Source organism: Cebus imitator, unplaced genomic scaffold (genome assembly GCF_001604975.1).
Source record: "Cebus imitator isolate Cc_AM_T3 unplaced genomic scaffold, Cebus_imitator-1.0 Scaffold275, whole genome shotgun sequence".
Lineage (NCBI taxonomy): Eukaryota > Metazoa > Chordata > Mammalia > Primates > Cebidae > Cebus > Cebus imitator.
The window spans coordinates 1,097,484-1,119,706 of NW_016107590.1; the positions used below are offsets into that span (position 1 = coordinate 1,097,484).

At 37.5% G+C, this 22,223-nt stretch overlaps 1 protein-coding gene across 1 annotated transcript in view; it reads right to left on the reverse strand.

Moving 5' to 3' along the window:
• MEGF10 (multiple EGF like domains 10) overlaps nucleotides 1-22,223 on the reverse strand; it is a 131,148-nt gene that overhangs the window by 86,248 nt on the left and 22,677 nt on the right. Inside the window, exon 4 of the mRNA XM_017500999.2 lies at nucleotides 5,255-5,347. Coding sequence (XP_017356488.1) covers nucleotides 5,255-5,347 — 93 coding nt within the window. The remainder of the gene's footprint in view (nucleotides 1-5,254; nucleotides 5,348-22,223) is intronic.

Sequence of the window (22,223 nt, forward strand, 5' to 3'; positions counted from 1 at the left end):
GCCCATGTATTTTAGAAAGGAAAAAAAAAAAGATAGCTATGTATGACAGTTATCAATTTATTACCATGTGACCATTTTAGACTCCTAATGTCAATAAAAGGAGTTAATCTTCTGGCTGGAGTGACTGGTCCAGATTGTCAAGGGAAAATCTGGTTGCTGCTGCACAGAGAGGGAAGAACTATGTCTGGAACCCAAGGATCCTGTGGAATACCTCTTAATACTCCCATGCCAGTAATAAAGGTTGATGAGAAATGTCAACAACCAAAATAAGGCAGGACAAGTAGAAATGCAGATCTTTCAGGAACAAAAGTTTGAGCCACTCCACCAGGTAAAGAACCCCAAGCAACTGAAGTTTGGGCTGAGAATGGGGGAAATATGGAATGGAAAGTAGAAGAGGGAAGCCATAGATATCAGTTACCGCCTTGTGACCAGTTACATGAAAGAAGTTTGTAGTAGCTTTCAATGTTTTTTATTTGTTTGTTATATGTGTTTGTTTATTTTTATTTGCTATTTTCTTTTTTTCTTTTTGTTTCATATGCTAGGTGTTGCAAATTAATTTTAGTATCTAGGAAACAGAATATTCAATAGAATTGTGACTTAATTTGAAAAAAACTTAATATAACCAGCAATGAATCCAATGAAGGTTGGGACTTGCATCTCCTCATTTTGGGAAGAGTATGAGCATGTTCACGTCTAAGATGAATTACTGTATATTATGTAGAAATACAGGGGGTTTTTATATGTATAGGAATGCAAATGTGTGTAGAGGGTGCATTTAGGAGTTGGGTAACTAAAGAAGTGTACTGCAACAGTTATCAATGTATTGCCTTTCAGCTCTAAATTTATCCTTCATTGCCTTCTCTGCAAAAATGGATACGTGCCCTTCAAATATTTTTCCATTGCCAGTTGGCCAAATGTTAAGTATTTTCAACAGGGGGCGCTAAAGAGACATCACAAAGGAGTTTTCCATTCTCGTTCCACTGCCCTCAGACTAGTACTGCACTAGCGCTCTTAGCTCCTAAAGCACCAAGCTTCTGGAATGTAAGCACAGTGTCAATGGCTTCTCCGGTACCTGGCTCCTGGAGCACCTACGGCTTTCCCAGAGCCCTGTTTCTGTAGCACAAATTGCTTATCCAGAACAAAGCTATTGCAGCATGGACAGCATCTCTAGCATACAGCTCCTGCAGTACATTGTGGCTAGCGGCACCCATCAGCCAACGACTTCCCCTTTTTTGTAGCAGAGTACTTCTGGTGAGACTTTTCCACGAAGAATTTTTTTCAAAAGCTCTACACAAGTTCTAGAGGGCATATTTCCAGCAAGTTCTGCTAGAATAGTACCACAGCAGCCTCTCTGGATCTGAGTGAGCTGTGGCTGTGCCCTCTCTAGCAGGTCTGGATCACACCCTTAGTGGGGTTTCTTCTTTGGACATTCTATCTCCACCCTAGGGGTAGTGGTTGCTTCTTATATCTGCTATTCCTATATCTGTTAGAGATCTATCTACTTCTTACTAGCCCATCCCTCATTACTCCAATCTACTATGACAGTTAGTTAATAATTCTTTATATTAAACTTTTTCCTTGCAAGTCACTCTGTGTCCTAGTAGCAATGAGCACACCAGCCCCTAGATCTTGGTTTCTAAACACCAATCTACAATAAAAGGTACCAAGACTCCTTTAAAAAATGGTTCATTTAAGGCTGCAGCAGGAAAAATAAAAAATGAGCCTGGAGTATCTTCTAGCACCAGAAAGTAAGAAAGCACTCAAAATTGAAAGGATGAGTCATGTCAAAGGGATATAATGGGCCAGGCATGGTGGCTTACACTTGTAATCTCAGTACTTTGGGAGACTGAGGTGGGTGGATCACCTTAGGTCAGGAGTTCAAGACCAGCCTGGGCAACATGGTGAAATCTCGTTTCTACTAAAAAAATAAAAATTAGCCAGGTGTGGTGGCACATGCCTGTAAGCCCAGCTACTCAGGAGGCTGAGGAAGGAGAATTGCTTGAACTCAGGAGGCAGAGGTTGCAGAGAGCCAAGATCATGCCATTGCACTCCAGCCTGGGTGACAGAGCAAGACTCTGTCTTAAAAAAAAAAAAAAAAAAGAGGGACACCATGGTCAAAGCTGGAACAATCTGAGCAACAAAATAAATTATGTAATATGGTTTTTAACACAAAATGTCAAATTAATATACATGAGTCCCTACTGATATAAATAAATGTTTGAATAAATGCAGAAGAAACAAATCTTCCTTACAAAAAAATTCAAATAATATAGGTAGATATTCCTTCCTCAAAGACATTGAGCTTGTGTCTTGCCCTTCATCCCTGAAGGTAGGCTAGACTTAGTGCCTTGCTTCCACAGAATAGAGTAGAGGAAGGAGAAAATGGTAACTTCATGTGGAGAAGCCTAGCGCACCACCTTAACCAAGTGGTAAAGGTTAACCAAGTGGTAAATGTTAACCAATTGATGACATCAATGATATCACATGGATATCATGATATGATGTGAAGAGAAAGGGCATTTCAACTCTGGTATTCTTTTCAAAACTCATAACCCAAGTCTGATCATGAGAAAAACACCAGGCAAACACTGACTGGGGAACATTCTATGGAATACCTGGCCAGTTCTCTAGACTATCAACGTCATGAAAACAAGGAAAGACTAAGAAACTGTCACAGACCAGAGAAGACAGGGTAGACATGACAGTGAAATGCAGTGTGTTGCCCTGAACTGGAACCTGAAAGAGAAAGAGGATGTTAGTGGAAAAACTGGTAAAATCCAAATAATATCTGCAGTTGATTTAATAGTAATACACTAATGTCAATTTCCCAGTTTTGACAAACTAATGGCCATTTAAAAGGTTAACAATGGGGGAGACTGAGTTTGAGCACACGGGAGCTCTCTTTGCCACGTTTCTATAAGTCTAAAAGTGTTCCAAAATAAAACAAAATTATATTTTAAAAATTTTAAAAAATTACTGTGGTTCCTGTCTCCTGGTTGGACCTTAAGTGATACAAGGAGGCAGTCTAATTATCAAGCAATTATTTTATGGATCTAATAGATACCACCAAATTGATGCATAATAGTAATCAAAGAGGAGGGGACATGGAAATAGAATCCTTAGAAATGAGGCCATTTAAATTCTGCTAAATAATATTACTAGACCACAGATCTTGGCTCCAGAATTATCTTGTCAAGAGTGAACAAAACGATACATTTCCTGACATTAGGTTGATTGCCACAGACAAAATCCAGGCAGCAAGACCCATATTCTGGGTTCAGCTCAGAATATCATTTTTTTACCTGCTTAAAAAGGTATCAGAGATGGTTTTCTCAGGACACCCTTAAAAATTTCAGACAAATTTTGATGTTTATTTATGCTTTTGTTCATCATAAAGCCCAAACATGAGTTGTAAGAAAGAAACTAAACGTTGTCTCAATGTCATATTTCAGTGTTAAAAGAACATCTGTTCTCAGAATTCTAGAGTCTCCATTAAACTCCAAAATAAAGGAATGGCTTATTTTCTAGAAGGTCCTAATCAGTTCTAGAGAGTCTGAAACCCACGTAGGCTTTTGTTTTGCTAACACAAATACTCTTCAGTGTGAGCCCTTAGCTCGAGGGAGCCTGCAGTTGGTAGGAGACAAAGTATGAATACAACTGAAGTTATTCTGTAGCATTCCTGCCCTGGAATTAGTGGCAAACCACAGAGTTTTACATGACTAATACGCTCACTCTTCCCTATCCCACTAGTTTATAATAATGTTATTTTTCTTCAAGATGTCTAAGCACAACTGATTTTTAAGCTGGAAAAGTTAATGAAAGCAACATCACATTTGAGGCCAGTCGGCCAGAAAAATGGACATGAGCCAAATCCCACGTCCCAAACATTTTGCCTCAATGGCATGTGAACAAAATGCCCGCTCTCCTCCTGATTTCCGACAGAAGCAAAACAAAACCCTGCAAGACAATTTTCCCCTGGAATTGAGAAACTTGACAGGGGCAGAAAGACACACACACACACACTCCCCCAACACACACACACACACACACACATACACGCACACACACACTCCCAGTCCATGTTTAAGGTACAGTAAAAAGGCTCTTTCACACCAAGTGTTCTGTAAACAGACGGCACAGGGGCTGCCTCTGGAGATGCTGCTTCAAGGAGAGCCAAGAGATCACAAGTCCCAACCAGGTAGTTTTAGCAAGATAAAAAAATCATCTCCCCAATTCCAAAGTAAGCAAGTAAAAAATTTTTACATCAGCTTATTGAAATAAGTCCATTCAGACTAATTTCAAAATATTACTTGGTGGCAACAAAGACAAATTCGTGCTGTCATGAGAACTTGCCAATTTTTTTAAAGTATTATTTTCTTTTTTTTAAATGTAATATTTCATGCACTACAATTAGTTGTGCTTTAATTCCTTCTCACGTTTCTCAAGGCGAAAAAAGAAGCATAAAAGAACAGGAAGTGGACGCAATTACGTGTACAGCAACAAGTTAACCAGAAGATTTAGGTTTTAACTGTGAATTTTAGAAAAGCAACTGTATTACAGGACATTCCATCATATAATCTTCATGATAATGAATATGGGATTTTAGGTGTAGACTGATTTTAGTCCAAAATACCATCATTTTATAATTATAATTTCAACATAATGAAGACAAATTATATGCTATGTTAGGATTTGATTTAACAAGTACCAAAGTGTTCATGAATTTTCATTTATTACAGATATTTCTCCCTGAAGTTACCTGAACAAGTACTTATTATTTGCATCTCAGAATTCAGAGATAAAAAGATATGTTGGCATCAAAAATACCAACTTTACTCCTGAGTTAAAAACCAACAGGTGGTAAATCACCAATAGAGTTTCTTAGAGAAATCAACAGGTAAAAACAGAAGTGAGAATACAATAGCTATGTTAACCACCACTGCCTTACTAAGGTAAGGAATCTAGATTGTAGACCCTACTCTGAAAAATGCATTCACATCCACAGAAGTATGAGCTGTTGTATAATTGTTGAAATGTCCTTCTTTCCAAGAACTTTTGTTTATGCTCAATTAGCAAGTTATGTATATGTACATATACAGATTTAAAAGAAACGGTATGACCGAGTTGGACATGGCATTCACGCTCTGCTCTGCGTAGGGATGAAGAAGGAAAGCATGGCTCAGAGTCATCTGCAGACAAGGAGGCCCCTACAGCTAAAACATCCCAAGACAGACAACAACAGGTGGAAACTTACCACTGGAGCAGTTGGTCCCTCCCCAGCCAGGCTCACACTGACAGGTGTTTGGAGCAATGCAGCGACCATGGACACATTTATCAGCACAGTGGGCTGTCAGAGAGAAAATCAATCAAATAAAGTTGGCACCAGAAAAAAAAGCCAACAACACAGCTGTTGCACATCCAAGTCTCAAGTATCACTTAAAAACAACATGCATGCTTGATAATTTTCTTCAATCCGTTCCTCAGTCCTCTTGCAGTCTGCTGCAGGACCAAACAATTCCCCTTCTTATTTTGGTATCACCAAATAAATCCCATCATTTCCACTATTCTATTCTACTTCATGCTAAATTAGAAAAGAAGTTTCAAGGAAAATTGCCTAATTCACTCTTTAAAAAAAAATTATCAATGAGTATCAAATACATCCTTTTTGTTTCAGAGGTAGCCAATGTAGAGAAACCACAAAGCAAGATATCAGGGCCTCAGAGTGACAGAGTAGATGGAGAGTATTATGACTGTGTATTATGATTTTTTTTTACATAATACATTCACCAGAAACAAGAGTCACACTTCCTTGTGAACATGTTATTCAAAACTATGACAGTAGAATTGCATGCTCTTTTTCTGTGGAAGAGAATATTTGAAAAATGCCACCCAGGTCTCTGGGAAACAATAAATCTCAATCCTCTTTCATTAGTAAATATCTTAGGTGTACCAAGCCCTTAGAGGCAAAGGGGCCTCACTGCAAACATGAGTGAATGAACAGTCTGAGGATTTCCCAAAAAGGGATCAAAATATGCTGTGCCAAATCTTAGCATTATCATTAATCTTGGTAGCTGCACATTGGTTAAACATTCTTTCAAATATCTGGATATATGCATAATTTTGAGAACAGCTTAAAAGGGCTGGGGGTTCAGATAATCTAAAATTTTATTTAACGGTGGGATGAAGTGCTCTGTACTTTAAAGATGCATTTTATTAGTGTATGTCTTATGACAAAAGTAAAACAGGTTTACTGCCTAAATATATAAAACACCGATATGTAAAATAAGCCTTTCTCCAGTAGCACAAACTGGTAACATTTTTGTGCATATAGAATCTTTGGGAATTCTTTTCCTACATAATTTTCTTCTCAAAAAAATAGAAGCAACTTTTTCAATGTGCTTTTCCACCTAATATAATGGCAATAATATTTTCGTGTCATTAATATTAATATATGTGATTTATGCACTAAGGTGTATATTATATATGTGTATATATACATGCACGCACACACACACAGCGCATACATTGTTGAACCAAAAATGACCACTTCTAAGGTCTTGATCATAAGATTTAGACATGAAGATATATAAGGGAGGGCATTTTAGATGAAGAGAAAGCAAAAGCAACAGGTAAAAAGAAAAACAAATGAAATAAGAAGTTCTGTTGGGTGCAGTGTCTGGGGCAATAGCTTTGCAAGGGAGAGAGAGAGAGAGAGAGACAGACAGACCCTGAAAACCAAGTTAAGGTGTTGGGGCTTTATTCTGAGAATTATCTAGGAATAGTTTAATTAAAGGTATACATTTGTTTTAAGAAACCAATACATAGAAGACACCACAATGAAATAAAGTGGCCATAAATTTTGGAAAATACAAGCTCTCTTGCTATCACCAGAATAACTCTTTAGCATTAGGCGATTTAGTGAGGAATATCAGAGCTGGTAAGCTTGGGACCCTGGTCCAGGGTAAAATTTTCTAGAGTTTGAAGGAAGTGCTTAGCAACCTCATAATATTTGAGTCAGACAATTACATATTTAATTGTAATTAAAAGCAGAACTTGCCTGTAACTTATGAACACTCTGCCCCTGCATTATATTAATTTTTGCTGTGGAGTTAAGTCGGTACGTGCCAAGTTCAGAGTTTAATGTCTCCTTCCACCTCTAGGGATGTGTTTGAACTTGCAGATGTCATTAATTTGTAAGTCCAAGGCTCTGTACTGTTCTTTCGTTAAAATTTAGACAGGTACATACCTAAAGCCAGCAAACTACCATACTTGAATGTGTGAAGTTCAACTAAGTACCACAGTAGGCTTAGGTCTAACCGTGTAGGGTATGCTCTGGATGCTGTATCATGCTGTGTTAAATGGCAACACGGGTACAGAGGACTCTCCCACCAGTGAGAGCTCTGGCACCCACTGTCAATATGTCAATACGAGAGGGATTTTTTCCTCTCACTTTTCTTACGTACTGATGACTTTTATGTCTGCATCTATTCCAGTGAACAGTCTTCAGACCCAAGTTTACCAACTCTCCTTCTTCAACACATTAAAGCTACTAAAATTCTGTTTGAATATCTCCAGAAGTTTAAAAAATCAGATACTCTTTGCCTTTAGTGTGAAACAAGACGTCTTTGACACGGTGCATTTAAAACAAAACACAGAAATTGAATGTGGTGGCTGATGACAAGAAGTATTTCCCATGGTCTTGAATTTTACATTTTTGCATTTAATAGTACAATTCTCACCAGTTAACTTCACACTAAAAAAGTTATAAATTCATATATATGATAAATTCATATTAATATTACTTTGTTTTAATATCTTGGGCCTCTATGTAAGATTTCATTTGACAAAAGAATTAATATTACCATTTGAGAATTTGAAAACTTCTGGGTTCCAAAAAGCTGGATTCCATCAGAGCAACCTAAAGTTTTGTATTCATGTGGGAAGGAGCTGGCTTTGAAGGGAGAATGTTTCCGGTATTCTATGGACAGGTCTCAACTTGCTGCTCTCCCTTTCTTCTCTATCCTTTCATTTTTTTCACTTTTTATCTTCATTTTCACTTTTTACAACTTATTGTCTTTCCTCGCAAACCACTTATTTGATATACACCATAGAAGCTGCAGATTAAAATTTGATTTTAACTGTAATTGTGTTGACTCTTAATCCCAGGGTGACTCCAACTGAGTTCCACCTGAATCAATGGGTAAGAAAGGTAAGATTGAGCAAGTTACCCCAGCACTTTTCTCTAATATCAGAATAACATTTACTAGATGGGTAAATAAATGCTTGATAAGTGAAGCATATGTTCCAGAAAAGTAAGAATCAGAATTGCATATGTTTGGATCCCAATCCATTGCTTTTTATTGCTCTTATTTTGTTAACTCCAAAAAAAGATAATAAGTAAATTTCTATGTGCAGAATCAAAGGAGACCTGCTTCGTAATGCTTTGAGATTGCTAGATAATCACACAATGTTCTCATGTGTGATTCCTGATACGGAAACTTTGTGTTTTATGACATGAATTCTCAGAAGTTCAGTCAATTATAACAAATTTTTTAAATCTGTGATGATAATTTTAAACTATGGATTATTTTTATGAAAACCTCTCCAGCTAACATTTGGCCAAAGTCTGAAACAAAATGTGGATGTGTCATTAGCAGAAAACAAATTTGCCCGTAAGTTAATTAGGAAATGGAAGGGGGAATCTGCTTCGCTAATGATTTCTTTTTTCTTAATTAAAGCTAAAACCAATGGAATCACCTCTGAGCATTGATGCCTAAAGGCAAATAATGATCTAAATAATGAGAAATATTGTTGGGATGGAGTCTAAAAGGAAAGAACACAAAATCCTACTTCCATGATGCAGAATCTTCACATATTAGACTCCATTATGCAAGTGCCATCTCTGCTCCATGCCCTTTTCCACCATCTCTGGGCTCCCCCCACATCCAGCAACAGGCCTCATAAAAGATGGAAAAGAGCAAAGGGAAGCAACAGAGGACAGAGTAAGCTATAGAACTCTCTATGTTCTCTGATGTTCCAACTCACCAAGGTGCAGAAACACCGACTATGGCACATGCATGACACAGACGCCCACTCCATCACCAAGAGATTAGCTGAGCTCAATTACTACCTTGGTCTTACCTCCCCTATTCAGCTTCAGATGCCATCTACTCTGGGTGCTGAGCTTCCATGACTAACATGCTCCACATGAAAAACCAATGTAGGCTAAAGACATTAATTGTTCATGTAGAAAACCCCAAAGTGAACTAGAAAAGAAAAAAGGGAACAGAGGTCCATCTAGCAAATGTTCAGTAGCTGAGCTATAAAGAATAGGTACAAAAGGACCCATTATAAGTGCAGCTATCCATGGATGAGAACAGATATTTTATTCCTTACCCGTGTCCTTTCTTCTTATTTTTAAAAGGGCAATTAAAAATAAGAAAACCCTAGCAAAGATAATCTGTCCAAATGATTTCTGCTCTGCACCCATCTGTAAGAAAATCAGTAAACATCCTACTCTGAGTCTGAATCTTTTTTAGAGGCCAAATATAAGCTGAATCTCAACCTGCACTCAGTATGCTGCTTCATACACAGCAAGCTACACGGGGCAGCCAAGACATCTTCTCCCTCAAGAACTAGGAGGCAAGAGACACTAATGAGAAGAACAGGCCATGTCTTTGAAGTGAAAGCTGTGGACAGTCTGTCTGCCTGATGGACAGGTGGGCACTGACATGATGACCCTGGAATCTTCTCTAATTAGGCTCCTGTTTCAGCCTTAGTTCCTAAATCCATTTAAATCCCATTACCAATGACATGGACCTCATTCCTTTTACTTGTAAATACTTGGCTTTAATACTGAGAGCCATTAACTATGCTCAATAGTTTTCTCTTCTGCCACATACAATTCCCTTTGGATTTTCACCTAGGAATGGCAAAAAAGTGAAAGGAAGAGTAGACAAACTAAAGATTTCTTTATAAACCAATTATATCGCTAAAGACAGTACATACCATTGTCTTAAATAATAAATTTATTTAAATTAATATGAAAAATGTTTCCAGAATCAAAATAGCTCTTGAAATCAACTGTCCAATAGAAACACAAAACTTCCAGCTAATCCATCCCCAAAAGTTCTTTTTTATTCTGATGTTATGACCAAAGAGTGTAAGTCACAAATCTTGTTTTCTCTCATTTATTCTATGAGTTGCTACAGAGGAATATAGATTTTTAAAGATGCCTTTACTGAGCATCATTCCTGAATTTTTCAGGAAAGAAAACAGTTGTAAAAAAAAAAGGATAATTTCCCCAATATTCATAGTTGGTATTAAAGACAGAAGTAGGATTAAACCCTGCACGCTGACTCCCAGTGGACCAAAACTTAAGATGGATTTTAATGGGAGTGAGCAGGAGCAGGAGTGAAAAGGATGACAGAGGATAGTATGGATCATATACCAGGGCAGGTGTACTAGATGGCCAGGAGTCAGGAGTCAGAAGATTCAAAGGAAGAAGGAGGAGAAAGCAAACAGAGAGTTGACTTCCAAGATAAACTTTATCTTCCCCACACTTTTGTCTGAGGACAATTACATGCAAAGTCCTTACAAAATCTAATTGCTACAAGTGTACAGGAACCATTTGGCTTTCATATTTCCAAACATTATATTGCAGCCTACCCTATTGTGTTTGTTTATAAAACGGAAAGGGGATTCCCTTTTTCTTCTGTTTAATATTTATTGATACACCAGGTACATTGCTAGGCACTACTATGTATACAAAGATGGCAGACTAGGAACTCAATTTGCAAAGGAAACCTGATGTAGATCCATCAAAATCGATGAATGTTCAGTAGAATTCAGGGATAATAAGAGAGGCTTTGGAAAAATACTGTGAGAGCATATCTAATGATTCAATTTATTTGAAATGTCCAAATGGACAACTCCATATGGATAGATAGGATACTCGTTGTCTAGGGCTGTGGGTTAATGTGGAGTGATGGCTAATACAGGGGTTTTATTGAGATGATGAAAATATTCAAAAATTGACTGTGTGATGGTTGTACAACTCTGTGCATATATTAAAAATGGTTGAATTGTACACGTTAAATGGTTGAATTGTATGGTATGTGAATTATATCTCAATAAAGCTGCTATAACAATATTGTGGGGACTGTGGGAGCAGCCAATTCCAACTGGGGTGAAATCAAGGAGGATCTTATGAAAGAGAAAACATCTGAGCTGAAAAACTGGATATCTTCGTAATAAAGTTACAGGGAGGAGTGGCCAAAAACAGCTGCTTCATACACCTTTTTCCTTGCATCCCATCCCTAAAGTTGCATAACTTTTTGCTTGGGGTCCGGGGCTCTTACCCAACAGCCACCTGTGGTCCATATGTGTAATGTCCATAAGGCTGATCAGTGGTAGAAAGAGCTTAAGAACACTAGGAAGCTATAAGTTTGCACTTAGCAAATGTAATAATCATAATACAAAAATTCTATCTATAACTCTTTTCTTTCCATTCCTTATAGGGCTTTCATGTCATTTAAGGGCAAGTACAAAGAGCTACTACTGGCAGTGTCTTTGGCAGACATTGTCAATTGTATACTCAATATCGGTTCTTCCTTCTACCCTTATTAACAGAATCTTACTTTTCCCAGGTCCAGCAGTGATATCAGCAATAAACTACATTCATTAGCCCTCTTTCTAGATTGAAATGCCCATATGAAAAACAGTGCTGAGAGACAGACACAGTTGGTAAGTGCAACTCCGCTTCTCTTTCTCTTTCCTGCCGCTTGGTGTGTGGACTTGGCTGAATCTGCAAAAAGCACCAGGCAACTCTGAGGTAAGGATCAAGAGAATCATGGGACCCTTCACTCTGAATTCTTTGCATGGATAAATAAGTGCCATAAACCACACACTTCCAGGTTTATCATGACATGAGGATCCTTATTATGTATATATTTCTATTTTTCAGATCTCTATTTCTTGAAGCAAAACATGATTTGCAACTAATACACTGCTCTTTTGAAAGATCTTTCAGGTGAGTCAATTAATAAATTAAATAAAAAACTATACTAGCAGAAAAATTGGAGACCCATCTATATAAGGAGGAAATACAAGAACTCAGAACTTCTGCCATACATTTTAGGTGAAGGTATCACAACCTAGTCCAAGTGGGATAGCCAAAAGATGTGAGGAGAATCAAAAATCTGGCCATTAGATGTACACCTCATTCTCTCCCTGAAACACTATTTTGGCTCAAATTACAATGTGAGAAGAGTTAAATTTGGTTACTATAAACCCCAAAACCACGAAAACAATAAAACTAAGTGTTATAGCTAATAAGCCAACAAAGAAGATAAAATAGAATTACAAAAAATATTCAACCTAAAATGAAAGCAGAAAAGAGAAAAATGAGAACAAAAAACAGATCGACAAGCAGAAATCAAATATAACTATATCAATAATCATATTAACCACAAATGGTCTAATATCAAAATTAAAAGACAGTAATTATCAGATTGGATTAAAATGCAAGATCTAACTATATGCTGCTTACAAGTATAAGAAACACACTTGATTAAAACACAAATATATTTAAAGTAAAGGTATGTAAAAAAAAAATACCATACTAACACTAATCAAAAGAAAGCTAGAGGAGTTATGTTAATATCAAATGAAGATTTCAGAACAAAGACTATTTTTAGAGATAATAAAGGTCACTTCATAATGATAACATGCTCATTCATTATAACGAAATAATAATCCTAAACATTTATGCATCTAATAACACTTTCAAAAACTGCAATGAGAAATAGATATAATTAAAGCAGGAGATTTGAATAACTAGTCTCAATAATTGATAGAACAATTAAACAGAAAATAAGAAAAGATGTAGTAGACTTGAAACTAAAAGCCAACTTGATCTACTTAATAGTTATAGTACACTCCATTCAATAACAGCAGAATATATTTCCTTTTCAAAAACATAAAGAACAATAATAAAGTTAGATCATATTCTATGAAATAAAACAAATCTCAATCAATTTTAAAAGATTCAAGGGATATAAAGCAATTTTCTAATCATAAGGAAATTTAGTTAGAAATCAATAATAGCAAGATATCTGGAAAATTTTCCCAAATATTTGGAATTAAATAACATACTTCTAAATAACTAAAGGTGAATGAAGAAATCAAAAGATATATTAATCAGAAAGTATTTTAAAGTAAACAAAAACAAAATCACAACATGTGAAAATTGTGGAATGCTCTTAACACAGCACATAGAGGAAATTTTATAGCACCAAATGCCTATATTATGAAAGAAGAAAAGTCTCAAATTATCTTAGCTTCTACCTTAAGAAACCAGAAAACAAAGACCAAGCTAAACCCAAATGAAAGGAGGAGAAGAAATAATAAAATTCAAAGCTGAAAAAAAAAAAAAAAAAAAAAAAAAAAAAAAAAAAAAAAAAAAAAAAAAAAAAAAAAAAAAACAGGAAAGCAAAAGAGAAAATCAACAAAAATAAAATCTAGTTCTTTGAGAAGATCAGCACAATGAATCAACTTCTAGTCATATTTATCAGGAAAAAAGAGGGCAGGCACAAATTTCCAGCATCAGAAATGAGAGAAGTGATATCACCATAGAATCTACAGATGTTTTTTTAAAAAAGCAAATGTTAATAAAAACTTATGCCAATAAATTTGATAACCTAGATGAAATGAAAAAACTACTAAAGCTTATTCAAGTAGAAATAAATAACCTAAATGGACCTACATATTTTAAAGCAATTAAATTAAAGTTAAAAGCTTTCCCATTAAAAAACAAAACAAAACAAAAAAAAGCCTCCAATTCCAGATGGCTTCTATGATGAATTATAGCAAATATTAAAGGAAGAAATAATACCAATACTAAAAAAATTTTTCCAGAAAAGTGAAGGCCAGACACTACTTCCCAACTTCCCAACTATGAGGCCAAAATTGCCTTAACACTAAAACCGGAGACATTTGCAGTTAAAAAAAAAAAGAAAGAAAAGAAAAGAAAACTACAAACGAATATTAATCACATAGGTGTAAAGATTCTAAACAGAATTTTAGTGAATAAAATCCAACAATATGTAAAAGGATTAAATTTTATGACCAGGTAAGGTTTGTTCCTTCGTGTGTGTGTGTGTTTGTGTGTGTGTGTGTGTGTGTATCTCAAGTATTTAGAAAAAGTATATTTACTCCTAACAAAAATTTTCTGCAAACTAGAAAAAGAAGGGAGTTTCATCAACCCCATAAAGGGCAAATATGAAAAACCTGCTACTAACATGGTTAGTGGTAAAAGAGTGAAATGCTTTCCTCTAAGATTAACAACGGAACAAGGATTCTTGCTCTTACAATTTCTATTCAGCATTATTCTGGGGGTTCTAGCAAGTATAACAAGGCAAGAAAAAGAAATAAAGCTTATGTAGATTTAAAAGAAAGAAGTAAAACTGCCTTAATTTACAGACCATGTAATACATGTATTTATTTAGAAAATCTAATGGAATCTACAAAAAACTGCTAAAAAAAAATAAGAGTATTTAACAAGATTACAGATGAAAGTCACTATACAAAACCTCAATTATATTTCTATACGTTAGCAACAATCACAAATTGAATAATTGTTTACCATAATGCCAAAAAATATAAAATACTTAAGGACAAATCAAGCCATGTGAAGGACCTATACACTGAAAACCAACAACACTGCTGAGAGAAAGTAAAGAAGAACTGAACAAAATTATCAATCAATTTGATCTATTTGTCAATTGTAGAACACTCTCCCCAACAATGGCACTATATACGTATTATCTTAAATAGCGAGATAGTACTTGTTTGTGAGTCAGATGACTCTATTAATAAAATATTAATTCTCCAATAATTTTATAGATTCAAAGCAATGCCGAACAAAATTTCCAGATTTTGGCTATTATAAATAAAGTATCCCTGATCACTCATATACAACTACCAACTGGTTCAGCCACTCAACTCCGGGTATTACCCAAGAGAAATGAAAGCATATGTATGCCCATACAAAGTTGTACACATAAGTTTTCGAAGAAGTTTTACGTGTAATTGTCAAAAACTGAAAAAATAAATCCAAATGCACTAATAGAATACTACTCAGCAATAAAAAGGAATGAGCTAGCAATGCACATGGCAATATGATGAATCTCAAAATGACTATGATGACTATGATGAGTGAAAATAATCAGATATAAAAGACTGCATAGGCCCGGCTTAGTGGTTCATGCCTATAATCCCAGCACTTTGGGAGGCCAAGGCAGGCAGAACACAAGATCAGGAGTTTGAGACCAGCCTGGCCAATATGGTGAAACCCTGTCTCTACTAAAAATACAAACATTAGCCAGGCCTGGTGGCACTCCCAGCTACTCGGGAAGCTGAGGCAGAAGAATCACTTGAACCCAGGAGGCGGAGGATGCAGTGAGCCAAGATCGAGCCACTGCACTCCAACCTGGGCAACAGAGAGAGATTCCAACTAAAAAAAAAGCCATACTCTATGATTCCACTTATATAAAGCTCTAGAAAATACAAAGTAATCTAGAGTGACAGAAAGTTGATCAATGGTTGCCTGAGCAGGGAGGAGTGGATGGGAGAAATTACAAAAGGATGTGAGGAAACAGGGGGGAGGGGATGGGAGAAATTACAAACGGGTGTGAGGGATGTATAGGTTCAATATCACAATTGAGGTGAGGGTTTCAGGCTTGTGTACATATGTCGTTATTTATCAAATTGTACATTTTAAAATGTGCCGCTTATTGTATGTCAATTTTACCTCTATAAAGTTGTTTAAACAACAACAACAAAAAACCTAGAGCATGAGGAGAACTTTTAGAGAGAAGCAAAGAGCCCTCTCTCAATAGAGAAAAAGAAAATCTGAGCTAACATTCAAATCCTCTATGTACATACTATGCAATTTCACTAAGTCTGTGGTCACTGGTGTGTAGAGCTCTTTAAATGCTTGTGAAGGTATTGGCTTTAGATCCTCCCAATAAATATTTATTTGGGGAACTGCTAATACTAAAAAATGACAATTCGATGTTCTATTAAGCCTTTCCTCTACAAAGTAAATGACTTATACAGAAAAAAAAATACAGCTTGTGTTGAAATAGACTATTGTAATGGATCCCACACAAGGGATTGAAATACCATCTGTGGAGCACATAATCCTATTCATTTATTTGAAAATAGAAAGGGTTTTTAGCTTAATTCCACACTTACAAAGGCATTATCTATTCTGGCCACAACTCTCAGTGTGTCTCTTTAGGTTGAATCAGATTTAAGTAATGTGAGTAACATGATCTTAATGGACTGTAGCACCAAAATGTTAACCAGCACTGGAATAAAATCTAGTTTTTATAGGCACAAATTCCTAACAACTGAACCTACAACAGGTCTGATGATAAACTGCAAATTGACTCAATTTCAGAAGAATTCCAAAATCATCAGCATACCATTTAGGGAAGAAATCAGAAGGAAGGTATCTTTATTTGGGACAAATTATTTGCCAGCTGGTCCTGTCATGTCTGCATCTATGAGGAAAGCATGATGATTCTATGTACAGGAAGTGCCATCCCAGGCTCCTCTGTTTTTAGAATGGCATTTCTCTTGGTCTGACCACTCTATGGAGCCATGAAATTCTTTTACAAATATTCTTTCCCACAGCATGTTTTCCACCACATGGCATTTCCCCTGATCTGCTCTATTTCATCTTGCTGACACTTTGCTACCCTTTATCCAACACATCTGTATCACATGTGAATGATAAAGGCCAGCCCTATGGAAAGTTAACAGAGCAGTGGAAGTCATAACTGGGGTACGACTTTTCCCACTCAGTTTCTTTGCCCCTTCTCCCTCCTTGGTGGTGATCCCTTGACATTCCTCTAGAACTCTGATGCCCTCATGTTCTTTCTACTCTCCTCCCCTGTCTTCACCAGCTTGAGAATAAATGGAATCCCCATGCCCATGGATCAATGACTAATAACAACAGCTGAGATTATTTCCCTTGTCAGGAACCTTTGCATTTCATTATGAAAGTCTTAAGCCAAATGTATAAATCAAGCAGTAAGAATTTCTTCAAAAGAAGAAGTGTTACAGTTTCAAGAGAAAGCTGGCAGCAGAGCCTTTGCTACGAGAATGCCTCAAAACCAGGGAATACAAACTCAAATGCCTTCAGAGGCCACATGGATAAATTGGAGAACAATTACAAGTCAGGAGACCTGGGGAAACTCAGAGGGCACTTGCTCAACCAAAGCCGGACGCTCCCCATCAGTTCCCTGTCTGTTGCCACATAGGAATATCAAGCCAGTGTTATCAATAGCCTGATTTTTCCATGGAAGAGGAAAGTCTCAAGTTTTAAGTTAAAATTTTTAAAAACATAAAACTGTATGGGCCCTAAAACCCCTACAATTATGCATCGGATCATCCAGCCTCCGTAAGCGATGGTCCTAAAAGAACATAGAACAAAGGGATTTTTAAATTAAGTTCTTTGAGAGGTCACTTCTTTCTTTTCTTTCTTTCCTCCTTCCTTCCTTTCTTTCTTTCTTTCTTTCTTTCTTTCTTTCTTTCTTTCTTTCTTTCTTTCTTTCTTTCTTTCTTTCTCTCTCTCTTCCTTCCTTCCTTCCTTCCTTTCTCTCTCTCTCCCTCTCTCCCTCTTTCTTTCTCTTTCTTTCTTCCTTCCTTCCTTCCTTCCTTCCTTCTTTCTTTCCTTTCTTCCTCTCTTTCTTTCTTACACATGGTCTCACTCTGTCACCTAACCTGGAGTGCAGCGGCACAATCTCAGGTCACTGCAACCCCCACCTCCCAGACTGAAGTGATCCTCCCACCTCAGTCTCCCTTTTTCTTCATTTCACAATTTTGACCCTTTATTACCTGCCAAATCTATCATTCATATAGCTAATTTGAGGTTTTTTTTCTTTCTTTCTACCCTATTAACTGATCATATAGCTATTCTGAATTTCACATCAGGAGAGTCTTCATATGCACACTTATTGACAACTCTACTTTTGGTGAACAACTATTTACCATAAAATACCTCTGTTAATAATAGTTCAAAATTTGGGGGAGTGGGCCAGTAAAATAGGCATCTCCTCCATGCCATAGCAAAGGTAAAGCAGTATCTATTATACCCTTCCAGCCTCAGCTAAAACTTTCCCTTTCTTGAGTTGTTAAAACAGACAATATAATTGTTCTTGGAAGAAATTAAAGGTCCAAAGAGTCTCAAATAAATTATAAATATTTAGAATTACCCAGTCTATGTTTATAGAAAACAAAATCCCTCAACGCAGTGTTTTCCAAATAAGTAGATTCTAAGAACTATTTCTTCCATCATGTTCTTGGGAAAAGAAAAGGGAAGGGAGCAGAGGAAGTAAGGAATTCCATGGTCAAAAAAGTTTGAGACATGCCTTTGCTGCAGGCATTCCCAGAGCCTTTAATAGGCTGAAGCAAATCTTCAAGAAAGGGGATCCAACATACTGCATTTCCCAAACTAATTGGATAATGCAACAGTGAATTCTGCAGGACGAGTATTCCATAGCTCATAACTACAGATAATACCCAGGATCCAAGTTTCTGGAAACCTATTCTCTTCCCTGGATCAACAAGTAAGTTTCATTTGTGGTGGCATATTTCCTTTTATGTTCCTCAATTTCATGCTAACTACAATAACTTAGCTTAGCTATTGTTTTTTTGTTTAAATCTCCATAACTTTGACAGCCATATCTTTAAACTTGCCATAACCACCTATGCCCTTCCAATGTGGCTAGCTGGTCAGCGAGGCCCGCCTTGAGCTGATGCTGCCCTGTGTCACTTGAATCAAAACATCTGAGTTTCTCTGTCTTAACTCTTGGAGTTCTCTGTCTGACTTTCCTTGAGCCTTCTTTAGAATAAGTTATCAATAAAAAAAGATCTGGAACTTGGGATATTACTACAACTGAAGGAAAGAAGAATGTCAGCGCAGCATCGATTCTACTAGGGGATCAGTCTCTCCCTCCTTTAGCATCTCTGTGTGTGGCCCAGATGGATGCACTAGGTTTACCACTGGATTATCTGTAAAAGCGCTGGCAGTCGCTATCCCAGACTAAAAACATGCAAGTTCTGTCACCACCTGGTCATGTCTATGTTTTGTGGTTGGTTACTTAGATCAAACTCTGTTTTTTCCATTATTTTTAAATTGCTTTGCCCTGAAAAGATTTGAACCATGGCACAATAAAAATTGCTTCTCATTTCTTGGCTTTTATATTAATCATTTTGTATCCCTGCAAGGGAATTGCATACATTATTAGGCCTGTAAAAATTCTACCTGTCTTGCAAAGACCACAATTTCAGGAACTCATTTTCTAGAGATAAGGCAAGGATTTTTTCACTGTTTCCTTTTGGCCCTGTCTCCATGGGACTCTAAAGTCAGGCTTTCTTAAGAAAAAAAACAGGCAGCATACATAAATTCCTTCTGTTTAGATTGAGGCTATCTTGAATTAATAGTGGGTTTTTTAAAAATTAAATTCTTAGTTTCTATTTATAAAATCCTAAACAGTGAGCAAGAATTGTCAATCAGTAAAGGAAAAAAGGTGTCTTGTGTTATTTATTGCATTTCCTATCTTACCTGCTAGCAGGGACCAACTACCAAAACTGGAAAGCAGAAGTTTAGGTTCCAATAGATGTGTGGGAAAATTGGAATTTCTCCTGGCACGGTATGTGGACAAAAGGCATTCCCCTGTATTTACTGGTAGGTTCCTCTGAACCACGTCGGACTCCATAGCAACAGAGTACAGGGTCCCTATGGAAACATGAAAAAATCCACTGCCAGTGGCAGGGAGGGCATCATGGGTAGGTATATTCGGGAACATACCGTCCAATTGTTGTCAGTCAGGGTCTCTTTGACTAGCTTAACAAGATTGTCTCACTTTTATCTCTACTCAAAAGGATCTGCTTAAATGAGTCAAAAGACTAAGGTTTTTTTTTTTAAAAATATTTGACAAGATCACAACTTTATCATTAAACAAGCCTGTGAGAATCAAACAAATCCAAAACAGAAGGCTCTGTCTGCCTTGAACTTCAATAAGAGATACTCCTCTTTTCTGAAGCTCTCCTTTTGCTTCCCTAAATCCACCCGGGGAGCTTAGCTTGCCCGTAAACAGATCTCTGCCGAAGGCTAACTCTTCCTAGCCGAAAACAAGGCATTTTCCCTGCGCTGCAGCTCCCCTCAGCCTGAAGAATCTGGGCCCTAAACTTTTCAGCAGGAAAAGACCAAAATGATACAAAGCCAGGATAAATAATTAAATGTGTCCTTACATAATTGCCAGGTAGGGAAGAACGTCTCTTCAGTTCAGCTCTTCCCAGAAGCTGTGCCCAGTTGGTTGGCCAAATTGCTCAAGCCTGCCGATCCCTCTCCTAATCAGCCCCCCCCACCCCACCCCGCACCGTGGCTGACACTGAAGCAAAACATAGCCATTGAAAATCCTTTCCCATCCCCAACACAAACTGTTGACAATATGATCCTGAGTTAAGCCTGTCAAATATTCCAGCTCACCAAGGAAGCTAATTTTTTCTGGGGACAATAGCAAGAACAGTAAATATAACTTCCCACTTAAATGACAGAGGTAGGTATAACAGGAGCCTTTGGCCAGGTATATGATTCAGGAGCCTCAGTTGATATCTCCATGACTCCAGAATGCCACAGGATACTACACAGTCAAATACAGAGATGGCAAATGAGGCGCACTCAGGGCACCCACTGCCACTCCAATCCCATGGCAGAAATCCCTAGTGAGTTACTCTGCTCTTTCTCTCTTAACCCAGACACAGCCTCAGAAACCTTCTAAACACGATGTTCCAGGTAGTCACTTCCAAGAGATGGCACTCCCTTTCCCAAAAGGAGGCTTTTTGTTAATTCCAGTCTAACATAATATTCCAATACAAAAGAGAAGAAATAAAGAAAAATGTATCCTATGGCAAACAGTTAATTTGACTCCCGAAGTGCCACCTGTGTGGCATATCTGTCTCCTGGAAGGAAAAGAGTCCTGGGTTAGTGAGCTGCAGGTGTTTTTTAGCCCTCGCCTCAAAATTTGGGCTTAAAACGCATTGTTTCCTGAAGCATGACATTCAAACAAGAGTAAAGTTCATCTACTGAACTATTTTTCACATAAACACCAACCACAGGTCCAGCTCCTTACTTACCTACAGCCAGTTCAGTTTTACATAAAGTTGGCCAAGTCAAAAATCAGCTGTGAATATTCATTCACTGCTCTGGTAATCAATTGTCACACTCGTTTCTGTTACGAACAGGAAATCATATACAGTTCAGTGTGTGGGAGTTAAGGCTTCTTATTTACGGTTCCAAAGTTCTCTTAACAAGTGCCAACGACAGGCAGGATACATCCATGGGAACCGATCTCACACCATCAGAGCTGGCCTGCCAGGAAATAAAGTGGGTGACCCAGTCCCCAAACCTCTTCCCTCTGTCTTTCTTACAAGCCACACTGCCTGGACACCCCCACTGGAACTTGAACTTGGAGTTAGCATTTGATCTCTCTATCTAACAAAAACAAAGTTAGCAGACTTAAGTCTACCCCAAAGGAAACAATCATCAGAACGGTCTCTTCCTTTACAGCAGTATCCAGTGGGAGAAGACAAGACATGTGGGGCAAAGAGTATGGGAGCTGGACTGGAAAAGGACCCCTGGCCATCTCCTTTGTCCATTCATGATTCTGCTGCAAGCAGCCCTGCTTACAATGATCCGCTTTCTCTCCCATCAGCCGAGATGAAGCCAAGAACATCCGATTGAGAATGTATGGCCAGCCTTCTCTCTGGATTAACCAATCCTTCCCACAGAGGGAGGCTGCCAGCTTCCAATTCTGCTGCTCTCTTCTGCTGCTTTTCCTATGAGCTTCTCCAAGTCCAATGTCACCAAATCTATAAGCAGTCCCCAATGTGCTAAGAGGTTGGGTTTCAAAGATGTGCCTGGAAACCAGTTGTATGAGTTTTCTTGGAGTTATAATGTTATAAATAACGCTTAGGTCCCTAGGGCAACCTAAATAGTTGTTCATTTATTCCAGCATGTTCCTGAATGAACAACAGTACTGTGGGAATCAAGAGTCTCTCTCTTTTCCATAGGTCAAGACATTCACATATCAGTTTGGGCTGCCAAGAGCTTACCTCACTGCCAGAAATCAGAGCTCATTCCTTTATCC